This window comes from Martes martes, assembly GCF_963455335.1.
Source record: "Martes martes genome assembly, chromosome: 12".
Lineage (NCBI taxonomy): Eukaryota > Metazoa > Chordata > Mammalia > Carnivora > Mustelidae > Martes > Martes martes.
Window position 1 is genome coordinate 77,041,371 of NC_137900.1, and position 20,925 is coordinate 77,062,295.

Sequence of the window (20,925 nt, forward strand, 5' to 3'; positions counted from 1 at the left end):
GCCTGGGTGGCTCAGTGGGTTAAAGCCTCTGCCTTCGGCTCAGGTCATGATCCCAGGGTCCTGGGATCGAGCCCCGCATCAGGCTCTCTGCTCAGAAGGGAGCCTGCTTCCCTTCCTCTCTCTCTCTGCCTGCCTCTCTGCCTACTTGTGATCTCTGTGAAATAAATAAAATATTTAAAAAAAAAAAAAAGAAGAGAAAACGCCCAATTTGTGACCTGATCTCCCAAGTTCCATAGTGTAAATACCCGTAACATGGCCAATTTCAAGGTACCAATGTGACTATCACTAGCACAGCCCTGGAAAGAGATGCACACGGTCAGCTCTCACAAGATGACTCACCCCTGCACATCCAAAAGTAAGGACCAACTAACTCCCATGAAAAGCTGTGTGACCTCAGCTTAGTGACTTAAACTCTCTGAACCTTAGGCTTCTCCTGTGCAAAATGAGAATAGCAGCACCCACTTCATGGCAACAATGTGAACACTAAATGCCAGAATCGAGGAGATCAATGACAGTGCACTCAACACCTGCTATGTCCAGGGCTCCATACTGAGAACCCGGAAGGTGACTGGTGACGAAAACTCCCACCCACCCAGACCTCAGTCACTGCAGTAAAATCCTTGGCGCCGAGGCTAGAAGACAGCAAGCAATAACCAATAACCGGTGTCAATGCTATTGTAACTTTCTTTCTTTGGGCCTGAGATTCCTCCTCTCCAAACGTGGAATGCGGGTTGAAGGAAACTTTCTATGGTTACAGCTCACTTCAGCCTTAAAGCTGAACCAGAGTGGGTGTTACCATGCCCATTTCACAGAGGGGAAAACGGAGGCATTCAGAACGCAAGCTGGGTTGGGGACTCAAACCAAGGTCTTCTAACTCCCTGTGCCCAGATCTGTCCCACCTTCCAGGACTGAGGAAACATACAACGGACCTGGGATTTTTCTGGTGATTCAGCTGGATGCTTTAAAAACGCTTTCTTCCCACACCCCTGACCTCCCCCCCCTCCACCCCTGGGGGTAAACTGAAATGTCCTTGGCAGGCACTAGTTTCCAAAATACACTCTCAGCATGAGGGCGGCAGTGCCCGGGAATATCCCCAAACTCACTGCTAACCCCAACCCTGGTGCCTCTAGCAGAATGTGCGGGCTGGTGGGAGCTGATGAAATCCCCGTGCAAGAAGGGCTCACATCACATGTTTCAAACGCAAACCACTGGACTTTGGGAGACAAGGCCCCACGTGGGCACTTTCTCCCTCCTGCAGAAGAAATGAGACCGCCTGTGAGAATAAATTAAAAATGTCCCCAAAACACCATGGGGTCCATCCCCCTAAGCCAGACTCAGGCCCCTTCAAACAGATGGGCAGAGATTCTGTTTTCTTGACAAAACAAAACCAAGAGCCAAAAAATAAAACCCACCAACTCCAGAGGCGGCGCCTGGAAAATTCTCTTGGGGAAGTCCCCATAGGTGTCTAACCTCAGTCCTTCATGAGTTGGTTTCCACAATTTCTTCTGTTCTAGAGGACAGAAACAATGTCTCTTTTCTCTTCAACCTGTCTCGGCAACTGTTCTCAACTCCAAAATAGCCCGGGTTTGTTATCAACAACTTTCCTTTCCAACTTTATCACTGAGAAGCAGAAGCTTTTGAAACCTAGGTAATGATCCTCTCCAACCTGTCATGGCTTTCAACAAAAGCCGGCAAAAGGAACGGGTAAGAGTCTCGTCCGAGATGGCACGCCGCCCGCGCCAGCTGCATCACACCGGGGAGAGGCCAGCTCTGCGCCTTCCCTGCTGTGCGCTTCGAGCAAGACGCGCCCCCTCTCTGGGCCTCAGTCTCCCCATCTGTGTACCAAGAAAGGCTGGCCCGATTTCTCGGTCCATTCCAGTTCCTGCCGCTGTCGGAGATGCCCACCCTCACTGCTGGTCCTTGCTCTCCCTCCCTCCCCCCGCCAAAAAGAGGAAAAGAAACTTGCGTTAGGTGTCGGGGGAGGCCTTGCGGCTCCGAGTTGTCAGGCTGCGCGGGTTGTTGCCGGGAGAACGAAGCGCGCAGAAATCCCAGGACAGAGAAGTCCCACCTCCCCGGTAACCACAGCTACCCGGGCCACACCTCCAACCCAAACACAGCCCGAAGCCCCGCCAAGGACCACCCCCGGATTCCCTCGGGACCCCTCCCCGCCCAGAGACCAGCCCCAGCCGGAGCGAGCGAGAGGGAGAGAAAAAGCCAACGCCCCCATTGTGCGGAGGTGGAGACTGAGGCCGACGGGGGAGACTGCGGAACCCAGCAGCCGGCGAGGTTAGGACTGGACACTGACGGCGCGTCCCGGGCGCACTCCCATTCCCGGAGTGCCGATCCGTCTGTTTCCCGTGCGCGTGGGGTTTCCACGTGGGAGAGGCCGAGAGCAGAGCAGTCCCTGTGGATCGGAGCCCATCGGCGCTGTCCGCGCTCCCCCCACCCCATTCCCCAGACCGAGAAACTGAGGCCCAGCGAGGGCCCAGCACCCGCCCGCGACCCACCGTGAGCCCCTCCCCGCGCCTCACCTGCTGGCTGTCTCCGCGCGCGGGGGGTTTCCTGGAGTTGAGCGGCAAACAAAGGCCTCCAATCCCGGCGCGGGGCGGGGCGGTGACTTTTTGCTTAATCCCCGAGGCGGGCCTGTGACGGGCGGGGAGGGCCCCGGGAGGCGGGGCCTCTGGAAGCTCCACCAATCGCAGAGAGCCGGCCGCCTGCGGCCCGCCCCCAGGGACTCGGCCCCAGCCCTCGCACTGCAGAGCTCACATCTGGGAGGTTTGTGTCCCTCCTGGAACCCGCCCGAGAGCATAAAGGAGCCTGAGGCCCAGAGCTAAGACTTTAGGGCAAGGTCGCATGGAGCCAGAGTGAGCAAGAAAGCACAAACGTTCGTAGCTGAAACGGAGTGCTTCTGACAGTCCTAAGAATCTTAATAATAAACTTTCCTTGAGCTCCTGTGTGTCCAGGACTGCTGTGCGCTCCTCCTGTGATCCGTCCTCTCCTGTGAGGTGGCTGGGTATTGGCGCTGCCCTCCAAATCCACTCTCGTCCAGACCACTAGGAGCAGGCGGGGAAAACCCAGGTCTGCAGAGGGATCGCAACTGGCCCAGAGTCCCGCGGTGAGTGCAGGACAGAGAGATCCCTTGTCCCCTGACAGCTCGCCTTGAAGGGTGGCGGTGTAAAGTGTCGAACTGACCTCAGCTCCCGTCCCAGTTCTGCCACTGGACTTCAGAGCTGCCGCGAGGAGGGAATAAAATAAACCCAGCGCCAAGCCCAGAAGAAAGAAATCAATGGCACTCACTTCAAGAGTTCCTCCACCACCCCTGTTTCACAAGGGGGTTGATAGGCCCCAAGACAGGAAGAATTTTCCCTGGGGACCTGAGTCCAGCTGTGTTGCAGCCACTTCCCTATCCTCCTGGCAGATCGCTCTTCTCAGTTCCCCAGGGGGCCTGAGACTCCTGCAGGTGCCCAGTAATGATCACAGCAGCAATTCCTGTTCACTAGAGGTATACTCCGTGCCAGCGGCAAACGTTTTAGCCAGTCCTTATAATATCCTACAGGTTAGATGAATACTATGCCCTCCATTTGAAACATGGTGAAACTGAGGCTCAGAGAGGATAAGTGACTTGCTCCAGGTCACACAGGCGGGAAATCGTAGAGGTGGAATTTGATTCTAGATGTCAGACTCTGAAGTATGGACCCTTTGAGCGGGGTCTTGTTCTCTCTCCTTGCACTCCTTACACTGGGCTGTTCTATCCCTCACCCTGTTTTCTCCCAGGCAGAGCAAGGTCCAGGTGATTTGGAGACTAACTTAGCACCTGCTTGGGCAGGCCCTGGCTCAGGCCAAAAACACACGCTCTTCCTGCCTTCTTCAACTTGAAGCAGACCCTGAGATTCTCCAGCAATACTGTCCCCCCACCACCCCTGCCCTGATTCTGGCATCATGAATAAAGTCGTGAGGGCCACAAGTGTGTGTGGCCAGGGTGAACCTCTGACCCCTCCCTGCTCCATTATTCAGAATTGCCTTAACCCATGGTATTGAGTCCCTTCAGAAGACAGCAGGACACATGCTTGTCCTTGGCTTTATGATGTGGACGTCAAGCAGCCATGTGTCCAAATTTAGCCTCTATTACCCACTAACTCTGCAACTTTGGGCAAGAACTTGACCTTTCTAAGCCCACTGGCAAAGAAATTTTTTTAAAGTTTGTTTAAAATTCCACGAGAGGGAGACCCTAATGCCCAGTGGACCACAGTCCCAGAGTTGAGCCCAAGAATTCTAGAAACGACAGCTCCAGAAACTCTTTCTTGTCCTAGTTTTTCAGAGTTCAACTGGGAGCAATGGGCAGCAGCTGCTGGGAGCTTTCTTGTCTTGTGGAGTCGGAGCTTGTGGTCAGTTGGCTGGTTCAAGGCACGGATGGTCACGAGGTCACAGCTTGCCCAGAGCTCATAGAGTCGGTCAGCGGCTGGGCTGAAATTCACTGTGGGCTGGTGATAGATGAAAACCTTTCAGTTCAGAACAAGATGCATAAGGACTTGAGACTGCAAAGGGTGTGGCGTTTCTAAGGCCAGAGGGCCCTTGGTTCACTGTCACCATCATCTGGACTGTCATGGTCTTCCTGGGGCTGACCCTGAGCCTGATTCTGAGCCTGTTTCCCGGGCGCCACGCACAGTGTCCCCACCACCATCAGAGGCAAGTAGCTGGATCTCCATTGAATTGTTTCCTGGGGTGGTTGTAACAAATTATTACCAGTTCATGGCTTCAAACAGCACTCATTTGTTCTCTTACAAAGGGAGTCCAAAATCTCTTACAGAAGTCCAAAGTCAGTTTCACCAGGCTGTCCTCAAGAGGTCAGGAGGGCAGGTCCCTTCTGCAGGCTCCGAGGGGAGAATTTCTTTCCCTGACTTTTCAGTGTCTAGTAGCTGCCTGTATTCCTGGGCTGGTGGTCCCTCCCCCATCTTCAGAGCACATCCCAACCTCCACTTCCTTAGCCACAATACCGTTCCCTCCTCCCATCAAGTCTCCCTCTGCCTCCCTCTTCCAGGGATCCTTGGGATTACATGGGGCCTGCCCAGAAAATCCAGCTCAACCTCCCCATCTAAATGCCTTAATCCCTTAGGCAAAGTCCCTTTGCCATGTAAGGGAACATTCTTGCATTGCCGGAACCTGGGTATCTTTGAGGTCATGATTCGGCCCACCACACTCACTTCCCAGATAGGGAATTTGGACCTAGAAAGGTGAGATCATTGGCCCATGACCAGGCAGGATTTGGCATCTGATGCCTGGAGATCTGAGCCCTGATGACCAAATGGGAGTTATTCCCTGCACGGGTATTAAGACTGAGGAGGGGCACATAGAGTCCCCACTGGGGGGGCCGGGGCTTCAGAGATACCGGCTGCTTCAGAGGTCAAGTGGAATCCCAGCACCCTGGCCTCAGGTGGTCTCGTTGGGCTGGGGAGGGGAAAGGGTCAGCTAAAAGCAGGATCTGGCACAGGTCTGTGGATCAGCTGTCCCTAACCCCGCACTGGCTGACCTCTGAACACAGGGCTGGACAAAACAGGATTTCTCCAAGTCTTTTTGTCCCAGAGAAACCCTGGGGTTAAAGGAAATGGGCCCTGGGGCTATGTAGCAGACCATTTTTTCCCTCTAACACCCCTGCCGTTGGCTCCTGGAAGAGCTTGGCCTGCACAGGTGAAAAATGGGAGTGTGATTGGGAATTTACTCTCTCTCTCCCCCTTCCTGTCCCCAGGCCTTATCCAAAGACTGACAGCATGAACGCCCTGTCCCCTTGCCCTGAGTGGGGATGGCTCTGAACCACTTAGACTCCAGAGGCCCCTGTGGGATCAGGCTGCAGCCACCTCCCAGGACTTTGCCTGAAATCTCCGCTCTGCTTGTGTTCCTCCTTTTTCCCCTCCTGATCCCCCCAAAGGCAGGCCGCCTCCCTGTATCTGAAAACATCCCTATTCAGTCCCATAACATACCTGTTTTAAGAGTATTTTCTGTGAACAACCTTCAAGTAAGGTGCTCCAAGATGTGGGTGTGGCTCACGTGCCCCTCGTACCTGCTGTGTGCTGCACATGGGGGTGGGGGGCAGGGGGAGAGGCTGGTGGTATGTGTTACTCTATTCTACCTGCCCCCCACTTTAGGTCAAGCTATCAAAACCCCAGCCACAAAGGCAGGCCACACAGCACGCTGGACAGTCACCTTGTTCAGGTTTCTTTATTGAAAAATTAAAGTCATAAGCTCTGTATATAAATACACGGACATCGCGGGTCCCCTGCAAGGCCTCTGCGATAGGCTGGGGGCAGGGTGGGGTCTGGGGGTCCCCGGGGTGACGAGAGGGAAACAAATAATAAATATTATGGGGGGAATAAGGAGCCAGGAAGAAACGGGGTGTGAATGGGGGGGAGGTGCTTGACGCTTATTTGTGGCACTAAAGGTCCTGCAAGATGCCCCTGGCGGGGGCATGTCCATGAATTCTCAGGTGGTCTCACTCCGGATAAAGACTCAGACACCAGAGGACGGGCCAGGTCCTAGCTGGCCAGGAAATGGGGCCCAGTGGCCCCATCCAACCCAGGGGACAGGCCCTGGCAGGCCTCAGGTGGACTTTCTCTCCTTCCCACCACTTGTACTGAGCGCCTACTGTGTACGCCAAGCATGGCACCGGATCCCGACCTGACATTCTGTTTGCCTCATCCGACTCTCTTCTCCTGGTTCTGGGCCAGCGGGCCGGGAAAGAGTGGGGGGATGTCTTCCTGCCCCCCTGGCTATGCAGCCCCGGCCCTTAGGGAGCTGACTAGTGCCAGGAGGGAGGAGGGACCAGGGCTGGGGACTGGGCAGCAGCGGGAGGCCTCCGGGCCCCAGCCTCTAGAGCATCACATTGAACTCGGTGACCAGAAAGTCGATGTAGTCTCGCTCCTTGGTCTTGAAGGCCTCTGCAATGATGCGCGCCGCCTCCCGGTGCTCCTTGCCCCGAAGGGTCAGCCCGTTCACTTCCAGAATCACGTGGCCCACTTTGAGCTGCCCGGAGTTGTGGGCCGAACCGCCTCGCTGCAGAGGCGAGACACAGGGTAGGGGTGCTCGAGGCGGCTGAGGGCGAGGCTGGCCTGCCTTAGACACCCACCGGGTCAGGCCCAACCCCGCCAAGCACGCTACAATCTGGGAGTCCGCTGCCCTGACAAGGAAAACAGGCTCAGGGAGGGCAAAGGGCCTGGGTCTGCCTCTGGTGGCTGGTCATCCTCGGGGTGGGGGGTATGTGTGGGACAGAACCCTGGGGATGCCAAGAGAGGGGCCCTCGGGGGTAGGCAGAGAGTCACGTCGGGCCCACGGAGATGTACCTGAATCGTGACGATCCGAGGCAGAGGCTGGCGGGTATTGGCGCCACCCTCGATGGCAATGCCCAGGGTGGCCGCACTTTTCTTCACGCGGACCAGGGTGGACGTGGGCTCCAGGAGTCCAGGCTGTGGGCATGAGCAAGGAGACAAGTGTCTGAGGCCTTCTCCATGGACAGACCTGGCTGAGGTGTTGGGGAGGGTGTGCACTGGCAGTGACATGCCACTAGGTCAGAAGGGCTCGGACTGCGGCCCCAGGCTGGGAGCCGGCACTGTGCTAGCACTGAGCTAAGAACTGGTGTCCCCAGCTCTCTAATTGCCAAGGCTCAGGTTAAGGGGTCAGCCCGAGGCTGCCTGATGGTGGGGGTCCTGGGACTCGGACCCAGGCCTGACTGCCTTAGCCAGCATGCCAACTCAGTCCTGCGCTGGAAGACCCTGAGGACCGGCTTTTCGTGCTTGGCTTGTCAGTGTCTGTGGCAAAGGTGAGACCTAAACTGGGCCTCCAGACTCCTGATACAGTGCTTGCTCCCGGGACACTCGTCCTCCAGTGGTGGGGGCTCACTTCTTCCCCATGGTGGGTACTTGTCAAGCTCGACCCTGCTGGGGGACCTCCTGTTCCCCACCTGGGGCCTGCCCTCCCCTCAGTCCTCTGTACCCCCTCCTCCTCGCTCACCGGTTTGGTGGCCCCCTCTGTGGTCCTCTCGTTCCGAGGTAGCTCCTTGCTACTCCTGCTCTTGGTAGATGCCATCTGTCTGCCTCGGCCCGGGGCGCTGGCTTCTGCCTCACCAGCGTCCACACCGCTGTCCTCGCTCAGGGTCTGCCCACTGTCCGAGAGCTGGGAGAGTGTGGAGGTTGCTGGGAGGGGGAATGGGAGGAGAGTGGGGGTTTATACCACTGGGGTCCGGGTGGGCTTCCTGGAGGAGGTGGTGGAGCTACAAGCTGGAAGGCTGTGGGGATTCCCCAGGCACGGAATAGGGAGGAATGAAGGGATCACAGGGCTGGAGGGAGGCGAGACACCGTGCCACTTTTCCACCACTGGGATCTGCCCTTCCACCCGGGGCCTGGCCCCAAGGCCAACAGGTCTTCTCCTCTGACCACCCAGTTCTCTGTCCATGGCATAATGGTGAAAACAGAGGTCAAGAGGCAAACCCAGCCCACAGATATGGGTTATTATTATTTTTTAACTTGCATAATGCTCTCCAATTTTAATGATGAACCAACACATTCCAAATAAGGTATTTCACAGAAAAATTAAATTTCTAGCTTCTCAATAAAACAAGGGAAGGTTTGCCATGCCTGGTCTGTACCCTCCACAACCCCAACTGGCCTGAGCTGAGCAGTGAGCACATACCCCCATTCACCAGTCAAACCCGAGCTGCTTCGCTGTGTGTGTGAGGGCTGGGTCCCTGAACCTGAGACACTCTAGAGACCAGCAGGTCAGGTCTGAATCCTTTCTGCCCAGCTTGAGCAACCCCAGTGAGTTACATAGCTTCCCTGAGCCTCCCTGGCTTTGTTCTAACATAGGAGCAACGATGCCCATCTAGCAGCATTATCATAAAGATTTTATTATTTGCGATGTGTACAGTGAAGCCCACAGTTAACTGCTCCACAGTTAACGCTCTGTGACTCCGCTTTTCCGTCTGTAAAATGGGTACAACAGTAGCAGCTTTACGGGGCTGCTGGGAAGGTTAGATGAGGTGCCAATAGAGGCAGGGTCCCTAGAACCGTATCTGGTACACAGCAAACCCCACACAACGGACAGCTTTTATCCTTGTGTGCTGGGCTCAGGGCCAGGTGACACCTCGGGTTTCTCTCACCGCATCCGGCCTGCTGTCCCCTTAGCTGCCTTCCCTCCCCGAGCTCCTGAGCGTGGGGACCCTGCAATCTGCATCCCAGTCTGCCCACTGTTTGGTATACAGCAGGCACTCAGTTCAGAGCCCCCAACCTGCCACCTTCCCTGACCACAGCGGGACCTATACATGACTTTAGCCACAGGATGGCAGCAGAATCCAGCAAGAGGCACCCAACTTGCTAAGGGAAGGGAGATCTAGAGCCAGATCTAGAGCCCGCCAAGGCTTCAGGCTTCCTGCAAGTGAAAAACCGGCTTTATACAGCTGTCCGCCGTCAGCTGGACACCCTCTGGAAGCTCTGGGGCCGCAGCCTCGTCCCAGGTGGCTGCAAGTTCGAGCCTGCACTCTGACCCTGCAGGCCTCCCCCGCCCCCAGATCTGGAGACCTCCAGGGGTCCAGGGACAGTACTTTCCATATCTGTCTTTCCCCAAGCATGCACCTTGTCCCAGACCCAGGGGACAGAGATCACAGAGGCCACCCCTGTCCTCAAGGAGCTCAGTCTCAGTGGGGAGATGGAGACTGTGGAGTGGCAGGACCGCGGGCTCTGGGGCAGGAGCCCAATCCTCCCAACGACCCAGCGGGCTGTCACCGAACCTCCATCCTGTGGCTTGTCTGTGGTCACACAATTCTCAAGTGGCAGCGCTAGGGCTCACACCTGTGTCCACACGGACTCAGCACCCTGTTCCCGGGGCACTCGGACCCTGCACATGCTTCCACTCTAACTAGGCCTGGATGCCCTCCAAACCAGCTGGGGGCACCCCCCAGCTCATCCCCCGAGGCGGCAGCCAGTACTCACTGCGGGTCTGGGGCAGCGCCCTCACTTCATTCACGTCCGGCTCGCTGTCGGGCCGGTGTACCTCCACCATGACAAAGTGCTGGTTTGTGCCCACTGGGTCTGGCCGGCCGGAGGGGGAGGGTGGCAGGAGGCAGCCCCCTGCCAGCGTGGCCTCTGCAGGGGAGCTTTTCAGGTGTGGGGGTGACTGGACGCGCGGGAAGGGGCCGATGGGGTGCTGGTTGACCAGGGCCAGGTGGGCGTCCAGGGGCCTCTTGGAGCCAGGGTTGGCGGGGGAGACAGAGGCATAGATGGGGGAGGAGGGCGAGTCTTGTGCTGAGCAGGACCCCGGGGCAGGCGCGGTACCCGCCGGTGGGCTGCGGTTTCTGGGGGCCGAGAAGACGATGCCCGAGTGGGAAGACGCAGAGGACGGTGGCTGGAGGTCCTCCTTCCCTGGCTTCCTCGGCTGGGCGTGCGGGCGGTTGTGGCCTTGGGCCAGAGGTGGAGGGGGAGGCGGTGGTTTGTAGCTCGGCAGCCCCTCGGACGGGGCTTTGACGTCGTCCTGCCAAAAGACCCAACAGGAGTAGAAGGAGTCAGAGCCCATGGTGGCTGGTCGAGGGGAGCCCCGCGCGGCAGGCTGCGGCTGGAATTCTGTCCCGCTCTATCAGGTCTCGGCCACGCTGCTCTGAATAATGCAACACCCCAGTGGAAAACTGCTCCCCCCAGCTCGGCAGCTGATAAGCGTCGGCATCCTGGCGGGTGTCTCTGGGGATGGCATCGTTACCTGTGGGAACTCAAGTTCTTGGCATCAGTCAGGCCTTGTCACAGGGAACAAGACTTAATTAGAGGTGGATGTGGAGAATGGAAGGAACAGAAAAAGCATTTCTTTGGCTTTTCTTTCTAGAAGATTATCGTGGCTACTAGAGGCAGGAGATGTGCAGGACTGGAGGGAGAGGGAATGGACAGAAGGGGACAGTCACATGGGCTCGGGGACTGTGTGGTCCTAGGCAAGGCACAGCTGACCTCTTGGAGCGCCTCTCTGGGCAGTGGGCAAATCTGCACCTGCCTGGCAGGGGTGCGGGGGTGTGAGCAGCCCCATGCGTCATGTGTCAGCGGGTGCCTGCGCCCAGCAAGTGCACAGAGAGCAGGAGCCCCGGATAGCATCATTGCCGTTCCCCCCTGCCTAGGCCGACTCTCAGCACTTGAACGCCCTGACCGCAGGGCAGGCACGGTCCCAAATGCTTCACGTACATGGACCCATTCACCCCTTGCCACAAACTTGGGGTGGGTACACTATTATTATTCCCATGTTACAGAGGGGAAAACCGAGGCACAGAGAGGTTAAGAAACTCGCCCGAAGTCACACAGTCAGTGGCAGAGGTCGGATTTGAACCCAGGCAGCTAGCTCCAGCGTCCAGGCCGTTCAGAAGTTATCTGGGTCGGAACGACAGTGATATTGCCCGGGCTGCCGATGTGCATATAGGGGTCCGAGGTCACATTTAACTTCCATTTCCGGTGTGGTCATATGGCCTCTTCAGGGAGGCCACACACTCCGTGTGTCAGTATTTATGATATGGTTCAGATAACATATCAAAAGTAATAGTGATTTGGCAAAGGAACAGCCTGATTCCCCACCTGAAATCCCCAGGAGGGGCTGAGAGCCGTCGTGGCTCCTGCCAGAGAGGGCTGATCCATGTCCTGTGCGCAGGCCTGGCGCCGGGTCAGAGGGCCTCTGTCCCCTCCCTGTGGCTCTCACTGAGGAGCCAGCACCCCAGGGCCGCAGGCAGACCAGGGAGGGCAAAACTCAAGGGAAGGGCCAGACAGGGTCTTACCAAGGAAACATCGGGGAGGGTATTTGTAGTGCCCTGGACAGTCTCACCAGTTTCCTCCAGGTCCAGAGTGTTCTAGAAATGGAGAATAAAGCAGTGTGAGCAAATACAAACCGAGAGGGAGAGAGCAGTTTGCCCTCCGAGATACCCTAATCCATAATGGGCCCCGTGACACCTTCTTGTGGTTTCTCCCTGTCCTGACATGCCCTGCTCTTGGGAAATTTACACATCAAAATTAATGTTGGTTTTCATGCCGGTCGTTTTGAAATCAATTTTTCTTTGAAGCTTCCCAGGCCTCCCGTGAACTATCTTTGTTGGGGACGGGGTGGGGGGGGGGGGGACTCTGGCCTGGCCTGGGAACTCCTGAAGCTGGGCCCCAGGTACCATGCTCCACACGCTCAGCGCCTTCCCAAACCCACAAGTGCTCGCAGACAGAAGCCCAGGAAGGTGTGACAATGGCAGGACGCCAGTGAGAGGTGGAATCTCTCTCTTTTTAAACTTTAATGGTTTCAATTGTGAGGCAGGGGGTCAAGGGTTAAACACACCTTATTTTACAAAAATGCCCATTTCTTGCTTCCTTCTCCAACTCACCGGAAGAAGCCTCATGCTCCCTCCAGTGACACTGAGCTGCTGTTAGGTCACCTGCAGGCCGTCCCTGGGAGGCTGAGCAGCGACCCTCTCTAAAGGAGCTCTCTTGAGGGCTCAGTGGAGCCATCCTTCCACCCCGCAGAGCCCAGGATGGCCACGGGCCTCCACCACCACCACCGGGCTCACGTCGCAAAGGCGGCCATCAATAGTGAGCAGTCTCAGGGCCGGAATGATAAGGGCCTGGGGCCACAGAGGCGGTGCAACACCACCCCTACTGTCAGAAGCTTAGAGGAAGTGGGTTTGACACAGGTAAGCAAGGAGGAGACCGTGCACAGAGTGAGGAGTTACAGGCATATCAGCAGCTGGGGAGGGGTTATCAAGGAAGGCTTCCTGGAGTAGGGAGCATGGCTTAAAGTTGAGTCTAGTGGGTAAATGGGGCAAAGGAGGGAACGATGGTGTTTCAGAGGGCAGGGCATGCATAAAGCAGGAAGGAGGTATGAGAATCTTCGAGCAGTTCCACATGACTCAAGCATGGAGCTGCTGGCACTTGAGGCTGAGGGCAGCAGGTTGCCATGGTGACGTGGTCAAGTTAGTCTTCTGTGAAGATTCCCTTTACTCACTTCCTCTCCAGCCACACTGGAACAATGCAGGCGTGTCAGGGCCTTTACACCCGGCTGTCCCCTCTGCCCGGAACATGTTCCCACTTAGCTATCCACAAGGTATGCTCCGTTCTTCCCTCCTTCAAGACCTTCCCAAATACTACCTCCTCAGAGAAGTCCATCCTGACGACCCCACCTAAAATTACAACCCCTACCCGCCCCCGCCCCTGCCCCCGTTTTATTGTTCTCCTCTACTTCCTTCACCCAGCAGCCAGGATGTAATCCCTGAAACATAAATCAGATAATCTCTCTCCCCAGCTCCTCACCCTCCTGGGTCTTTCCATTTTCCCTAGAGAAAATTCCAAAGTCTGCACTCATTGTGCCTCATGGCTGGGCCCTTACTTGCTACTCCTCCAGCAGGATGGGGTGCTTCCTACCCCAGGGCCTTGGCACTCACTGCTCTCCCTGCCCTCCACAGACTCACATCCTCACTTCGTTTAGCTCTGACCTCAGTGAGGCCTTCCTGGACCAGCCCCGTCTAAAACAGCACCCCTCCCCACCCCTGTCTAACCCCTGGCCATGCTGCATTTTCTGCATAAGACATACCACCGCCTGATGCTATAGTATTGATTTGCTTCTTGTTCATCTCTCCCGTTAGGATAAAAACTGCTCAAAGGGGGCGCCTGGGTGGCTCAGTGGGTTAAAGCCTCTGCCTTCGGCTCAGGTCATGATCCCAGGGTCCTGGGGTGGAGCCCTAAATCGGGCTCTCTGCTCAGCGGGGAGTCTGCCTCCCTGTCTCTCTCTGTCTGCCTCTCTGCCTACTTGTGATCTCTGTCAAATAAATTAAAAAAAAAAAAAAACTGCTCAAAGGCAGGACTTAGGACCACCTAGTCCCACTCTATCAATTAGCCCCAGTTTAGGACTGGGGCTGCTTGATAAATATTTACAAAGCAAATGAATCCACAAATGGATCGATGGGTAAATGAATTCATCAATCACTCAGGCTGGTGTGGAGGAGGCCCCAGCAGGCAGAGAATGAGGCAGGCCAACTACTAGATCATTGTGGAGAGTGGTCATGGTGGCCTCGATTAGGGTGGAGGAGTGGGTCGGGAAGGAGGGGTCCCCTGACGCCATACTCCCTGGGGCACAGGCTGCCAGGTCACTCCACACTGATCCCCATCCCGAATGACGCTCCTGGAGCTTCTGGGCAGGCAAGAGGCATGTAATCACAAAGACCCGTCATGGGAGCCCTCCAGGGAGGCATTTGGCCCTCCCGGCTCAGAGCCTTTCATACCCAGGCCTCTTCATCTGGTCCCGTGATGTCAGGCTGGGACACCTGCCTCATTTTACCACCCAAGCTGAGGCTTCCATGCAAACCTCAGCGTCCCCACTGTCTCCAGTCCCATCCCCTGCACATGGGCTCCCGGAAAGATGCTGCAGGCAGCGTCAGGCACACAAAGACCATAAGGGATCCTTGGGAGGGGGCGTGATGCCCTCCTGCCCACTAAGTGGCACCGCTCCTGGCTTCGCTGAGATCACACCCAGCTCTGCCACTCACAGCCAAGGGACGGAAGGCAAACCACGGATCTGCTCGGTGCTGACTTCCCCACCTGCAGAATGGGGTCACGGCAGTCCCTCTCTCCCGGGGCTGACGCAGTAACACCTGCCCGGTGCTCAGGCAGGAGGGCCCTCTGCCACACTCAGTGCAGCCACTGCCACCTGTCCCTGGATTCAAGCTGCAGGCACCTGGGGGACTCGGGTGACCGTCCATGCGGCACCAAAGACCTGGGATTCTGTCCTGTTCTGGTACATTCGGAGCTTTGGGCACTCATTCAGTCAACAAGCATTTATCCGGCAGCCTTGACTCATGGGGAATAAATGGTATGCAGGTCACTGTGTCCCCAACACCCCTCACAGGGCCATGTGCACAGCAGGTGCCACACACTTCCGCTCAGAACCACTGATGTGGCCGGCAGTGGTAACTGGGCGCCCGGGAGGGAGGAAGGATCCAGAGCCCTGACAACACAAGCAGGTCTCCGGCACAGATGGCAGAGCGGGTGGGGCTTTCTCTCAGATACAGCAGAGGGCGGACCACAAATTGGGGAGGGCGACACACCAGGCCCCGGGCAGGGCGTTTTACTTGACACACTCTCCTTTGAGTCTCTGCGAGAGGCAGCCCCTGGGATCCTCACAGATTTTACATTTAAGCTCCGAGAGGGATGTGACCTGTCCAAGACCACACGGACGTTCTACAGCGGGTTTCGAACCCAGGTGGGGGTGGTCCTAAAGCCCACGCAGCACTACCCTGACCCCAGAATTGGACAGGGCCCCGACAGCGCCCCTTACTGGCACGGAACAGTACGGCCATCTCTGGCCCCTGGCCTCAGCCCGTCCTCGCTACAATAGCATCCTGGAACCAAGTCGGAAGGCAGGGATGGAAAGTCAGGAGGGTGAGGGTGGGGGGCGGGGGGGATAAATATCCAGCCCTGGGAGGAAGGCCCGAAGTGGAGCAAACGGCAGACGGGTCAGAGCCGGGCCCTGCCAGACTCCATCTGCCAAATCCAGACGGCTCAGGAGCCCCGAGTCCCTGAGCCATGTTCCTCGTGCGTCTGAAATAGCTACAGACAGCAGGCTAAGAACCCTGGGGACACGTCAGCACAAACGCTCGAGGAACAGGCTTCCAGACGACGATCAAGGTCAGAGCTCACGTGGGAGCCAGCCTGTGCCTCCTGGCCTCCTCATCGTGCCCGCCCCCACCCCGCTGACTGCTTGAGCCACCCCCAATTCCGGCACCCACTGAGGCCGGAGACCGGCTGCAGGTTTAGACTCAGTGGCTCCATTAGCCCTGCTAGACGAGGCCATTCATCCGTTCTATAGCTGAGGTCACTGAGGCTCAGAGAAGGAAGGCCACCTGCCCAAGGTCACACAGCAAGGATGAGGCGGGAAGCAGAGCTATGTTCAAGGTCTGACTCTGTTATTCCGACTGCTTGCCACAAGAGCCAGGACGCCCTCAGGAACGGCTGCTCCCCGCATCTCCTTCCTCCTCAAATCAGCGACGGTTCAGAAAATTCCCTTCCTCTTAGGGAAAAGACCTTCTTTTTGTCTGAGTCGGCCCAGTCAGGGCCCGGATACCCCAGGAGTCTGGTCTGAGGGAACTGTGGGGCCAAAATAAAGTGAAATGATGGCGGGCAGGCCCCAGTGCGGACCCCTGCCAGGTGGACTCGAGATTCGGGAAGTGGTGATGCTTCTAGGTGATTGCTGGCCCAGCTGTCGTCTCAGCAGCATGAGGCCCTCCCCTCCCTCCCACAGCCTCGCTCCAGCCCAATTCCTTGGTTCCTCCTTCCTCCCCTCATTACAACAGGAAGGTTCTTACATAAAGGTGCTATTTTCAGCTCTTTGTTCTTCTGGCTTCTTTACTCTGCTGTCAGGACATCAGGCTCCCCCCAACTCTGCCCCTAAATGCACCAGAGGCCCGAGGCTAGGGCCTCCCCCTCCTCTGTAGATGGGAAAGTTCCTGGAAGGTCATCATGGAGATTTCTGCCCAAGGCCAGGGGAGGGACAGAGGAGGGAAAGCTGAGAGGGGAGTGGGTGTAAGAGAGGAGGAAGAGAAGGAAAATGGGAGGGAGAGGTGGAGAGCAAGGAGAGAGGAAAGAGCAGGAGCTGGGGGACAGGAGCCATCACCCCAGGAAGGTCAGGGTGGGGGAGGGGACCAGCTGGGTAGAGCCAGAGTCCTGGCATTCCTGGAGTGAAGTGGGCAGGACTGGGGATCCAAAAGGATCACGGAGCCAGCCCCTGGGCCAATGGCCATGCTGGTGGAGACAGGCTGGTCCTTCTCCCGAGCTCTCCAAGCATGGGGTGGGGCAGGAAGTCGGGCAGCTGGCAGGGAAGGGCAGAGGGGTGTGGGTCCCCAAACAGAGGGCTGGAACCCACCCTCACTCGAGTGGCCAAGACCACGGGAACTGCCCCGGTTCCTAGCTGGCTCTAGGGACTTTTACCCGCTGTCCGCTCTCCTGCCATCATGTTTGCCCACCAAACCACAGAGGTCCCCAGGAGGCCTGTGCAGTGCCTTCTGCCTCCATGCCTACTGCCTCCATGCATCACCCTCCCAATGGTCTCAGGAAAAGGACTTCATTCCGTGGACAGAGAGTGTAACGGGCGCTGGAGAGCAGGGCTCCAGGAAGGATGCGGTGACCCAAGAACCCAGCTGAGGGAAAACGCTGCCTCTCGCTTTCCGTGACCCACCAGTCCACATGACACATTTCCTCCCTTATAAACGGAGGCGACAGCCCAGCAGAATTGGCAGCGCCCAAGACACCGTTGCCGACTGAAGTCCCAGGTCCTTCCCGGTTGCTGCAGGGGCCACCGAACCCCACTTGGGCTCCACCCGGCTTCACACTCACAGCCTCGCTGACCCACTGTCGGACTTCGCTACGGTGCATGCTCATCAGGAAGCACATGGTTTCCAAATTGTTCTGGAATTCCGAAAATGGCATTCTGCTGTATTATTCGGGTTTTTTCGTAACTCTGATATATTTTCTTTTAAATACTTAAGACTGTTCTTTTGAGAAGGGGTGCCAGGGTTTGCCAGCCTGCCAGAGGTGTTCATGGCACAGGGAAGGTGAAGACCGCTGTCCTGGGTCAATGCTTAGTCTGACCCTACCCCCCCCCACCCCCCCGCCGCCGTTTTATAACCAGGAGACCTCGGGCTCCGGAGGAGCAGGGCTGGCCTCCGTGGACTTGGTTCTGACTGCTGGAAACAGCTTTAACACTCCCAAGTGCCCACAGGGAGGCAAACATGCCGCAAAGGGCTGGCGGGGAGGACTCCTGCTTATTTCAGACGCGGGCTGAGGCCAAGCTGCAGCCGTCCCCAGGCTCACTGACGCCTCTGCTGAATTTATGGTTCTGAGGATGCAGGGTGCTCGTGCAGAGGCCTCTTAGCGGGGGAATGGGCTGTTCTTAAGCGGAAAAATGAACTCCAGCCTTGCTGTGCCCTAATCTTGGCACCGAGCGGCTTCCTGGGACAGGGGCTGCAGAGCCAGTCTGCCCGACCACAGACTCGTAGCTACCCAGACTGTAGCAGTAGCCTCGCCAGGTCACTCCATCTACCTGTGCCACTGAGCTCTCTCCACACACAGGGGAAGCATTTTAAAAGATACAGACAAGATCTTGTCACTTCCTGCCTGAAGATGCTCAGTGGTGTTCCACGGTTTCAGGGTTAAGCCCGAGTCCCTGGCGCTTCCTGCTGCTAAGCCTGCGCCCTCTCCCCTTCACCCCTGGCATTCTGGCCCTCCTGACCTCCCACAGTTCCTTCCAGGGTCCACAAGCCTTGAGCTCAGGGCCTTTGCATGTGCCAATTTGGCCCCCTCAGCTCCTTGCCTGGTGAATTTCCCAGTTGATGCCAATGACCTCAGATCTCAGCTCCAACATCTGCTCCCCTGACAACCCGCATTGGTTGGGGCCCCGGTCCTCAACCCACTTCTCAGGGCTTGAATAGTAGGTGGTCTGATCTGAGGCTGCCCTCCCCAACAGGACTTGCTAAACTCCCAGGCAGCAGGTGCTATCGTCTCAGAGCCAGGGATGGGGTGCAGGGAGGGGTGCTCAGCAAATGCTCGCCACAGGACTGGCTGGTGAATGAGTCGGTAGTTGGGCTCCTTCCTGCTCCCCTACTGTGGGAGGGCTCGCCCAGCAAAGGACTCTCTAAACCCAACCAGGCTGGTCCAAAGGCACAACACAGGAGGTGGGAGAAGGCCCTCTGATCATTTTCTCCCTGTTTCTGGGAAGAGCTGCCTTCACAGTTAGGGGTCCCTGCAGCCAGAAGGGCCCGAGACTGGCCTAAGTTTCTCCACCCTCCTTTCGCCCCAGGATTTTTCCTCCTTAGACAAGAAGGAAAGCATAGAGACCATAAGGGAGCAACTTGCTGACGGCCACGCCCAGCACCCACTTCTCACCTTACCGCCTAGGGACAGGGACAATAGGGTTTTAGAGCAGCCCCCCACCCTGCCAGCATGCTTGGCAGGCCCAGGGAGCCCCTTTCCAGGCACATGAGAGGTTTGGAGTGGGAACCTCTCAGTTCCAGGTGGAAAGGAGTTGAGGTTAAGGTGGGGCAGTCCCAGCTGCCGCCCCTGACTTCAACGGCACCTGCTTCATAGGTACAAGACTGGCCTTGGCCTCTGCAACCGTTTTTCCCCCGAAAGCCTCCGCAGTGCCCTTTGCCAGTCTTCGGAGTATCAACAGAACGGGCTCGCAAGTACTCCACGCCTGCAAGTGTACTCCTGAGCTCACTCAAGAATTTTCATGACAACCCAGAGGACTGGTCTTATTGGCTCGTGTACAGATGTGGAAACCAGGGATCCCAAAGCTTCAGTCACCTGTCCAAGGTGTCACGGCTACCACTTGGGAGAGCCAGCCCCAGTTGCGGGACTCCCCAACCCGTTCGCTTAAGCCCCTCTGCCCCAGGCTGGCTTGTACCCCATGAAGAACCCAATTAATGGCAGGGAAGCCTTGCTTCTGCTTAGCTCTTGCGGCTGACATCCGTATGGGAGGGGAATGACATTGTCTGGAGGCAGGAAAAATTCCCAGGGCCGGCCCTCTATTAGACAAATGGAAAAGAAACACTATTTGTCAATGGAGGAAGGCTGCATCTGATCTCCTTTGATCGATTTTGTCTGGTTTAAGGGAAAACGGCTGCAGAATGAGCCACGTTTAACCTGCGATTGCTACCTGCAGAGCGTGGCCCACAGAATTCGGGCTAAATGGAAACTGGTTCCATCTGGGGCAACCGTCTGGGGCATCTGGGTCACGAGAGCCAGCCCGCTGCCGCTCTGCCGGCCCGGATGGCAGCGCCAAGGACATTTTCCTACCATGTGGGAGGTAGAAGGTTAGGAGGCTGGGATATGAGAAGATGACCCTGTGTGGCCAGGGAAGGCAGATTCATTTCAGTTTCTGCTCCACATTTCCTGGGCCCCAACTCACTTCCAGAGCCTGGGCTGGCACTGGGCAGACAGACAGGAGAAAGACGTGCTCCCTGCCTGGTCCCTGGTCCCTCCTGTTTCCCCGGGAAGACAAACTCAGAAGAGGTGAGAGCCATGTGACAGGCGTTTGAACACAGTCAGGAAAGCAGGTGAGCTCCATGAGGGACAGGATCTGGGTCACAAGAAAGAAATGCTTTGGGTTATTGTCCATCCAGATTTGGGGGTTCAGCATCATTGCAGCAAAAGCTCACGGACATGTGCTGGGGTTGCAGACCAGTGCCTGTCACTTGGTGGCGAGTAGATAACTACCGTATCCTGACTCTACCACTCACTAGCTGAGTGACCTGGATCAGGTCGCTTTTCTCTCTGACGCTGGTGTTCTTCCCTGTGCAATGGGGATCATAGTGGTAACCTGCCACTCCTAGTTACTGGGAAAGTCAAAGAAGATACAGTTGGAAAGCATTATCACAATGCCAGGAAGAACTCTCGACAAACGCCAACAACGATGATTATTAGGAAAGGCCCCAGTTGTTTATATGGGCCAGGCCCTGGGCTGGACGTGAGGGATTCATTGTTGATTCCAGACACAATCACTGCTGTGGTCAGGCGGAGTAGCCAGCCAAGCTTGTAAACATTCTTAGAATATAATGAGATAAGAGTCAGGACAATGGGACACTCAGGGGGCTGGAGGAGCCACAGGGAAGTCAGAGAATCATGGAAGCCTTCTGGGAAGAGGTGGCATGTGAGCGTAGGGCTCATGCCCACAGAGGAGACAGCAGGCCATGTGAAGTGGGAAAGAGAAGACTCCAGACAGAGCTCACAGCATATGAAAGCACAAGAGGTCTCTCAACAGCTCCACAGCACAGAAATGATCATCCTCAGGTTACACACCCTAAAACTGAGCTCAGAAAGGTAAAATCCCTTTCTGAGGTCACACAGCAAGGTGGTAGCCGGGCTAGGGTTTAAGCGGAGGGCCTCCTCACCCCAAAGC

The 20,925-nt window shown here is 56.7% G+C and overlaps 1 protein-coding gene across 4 annotated transcripts in view; it reads right to left on the reverse strand.

The window, feature by feature from the left end:
* Positions 1-6,189: 6,189 nt before the first annotated feature.
* WHRN (whirlin) overlaps positions 6,190-20,925 on the reverse strand; it is a gene marked incomplete at its 5' end in the record, with an annotated part of 88,172 nt that continues 73,436 nt past the window's right edge. For 2 of the 4 annotated variants that reach the window (XM_080820624.1, XM_080820621.1), the window contains 5 exons: positions 6,196-7,044; positions 7,332-7,454; positions 7,999-8,180; positions 9,972-10,509; positions 11,780-11,851. In XM_080820624.1, the coding sequence (XP_080676750.1) occupies positions 6,862-7,044; positions 7,332-7,454; positions 7,999-8,180; positions 9,972-10,509; positions 11,780-11,851 (1,098 nt within the window). In that variant the 3' untranslated portion in view covers positions 6,196-6,861. Of the gene's footprint in view, positions 7,045-7,331; positions 7,455-7,998; positions 8,205-9,971; positions 10,510-11,779; positions 11,852-20,925 lie in introns of all 4 variants that reach the window. The other 2 variants (XM_080820623.1, XM_080820622.1) reach the window with 2 other exon arrangements.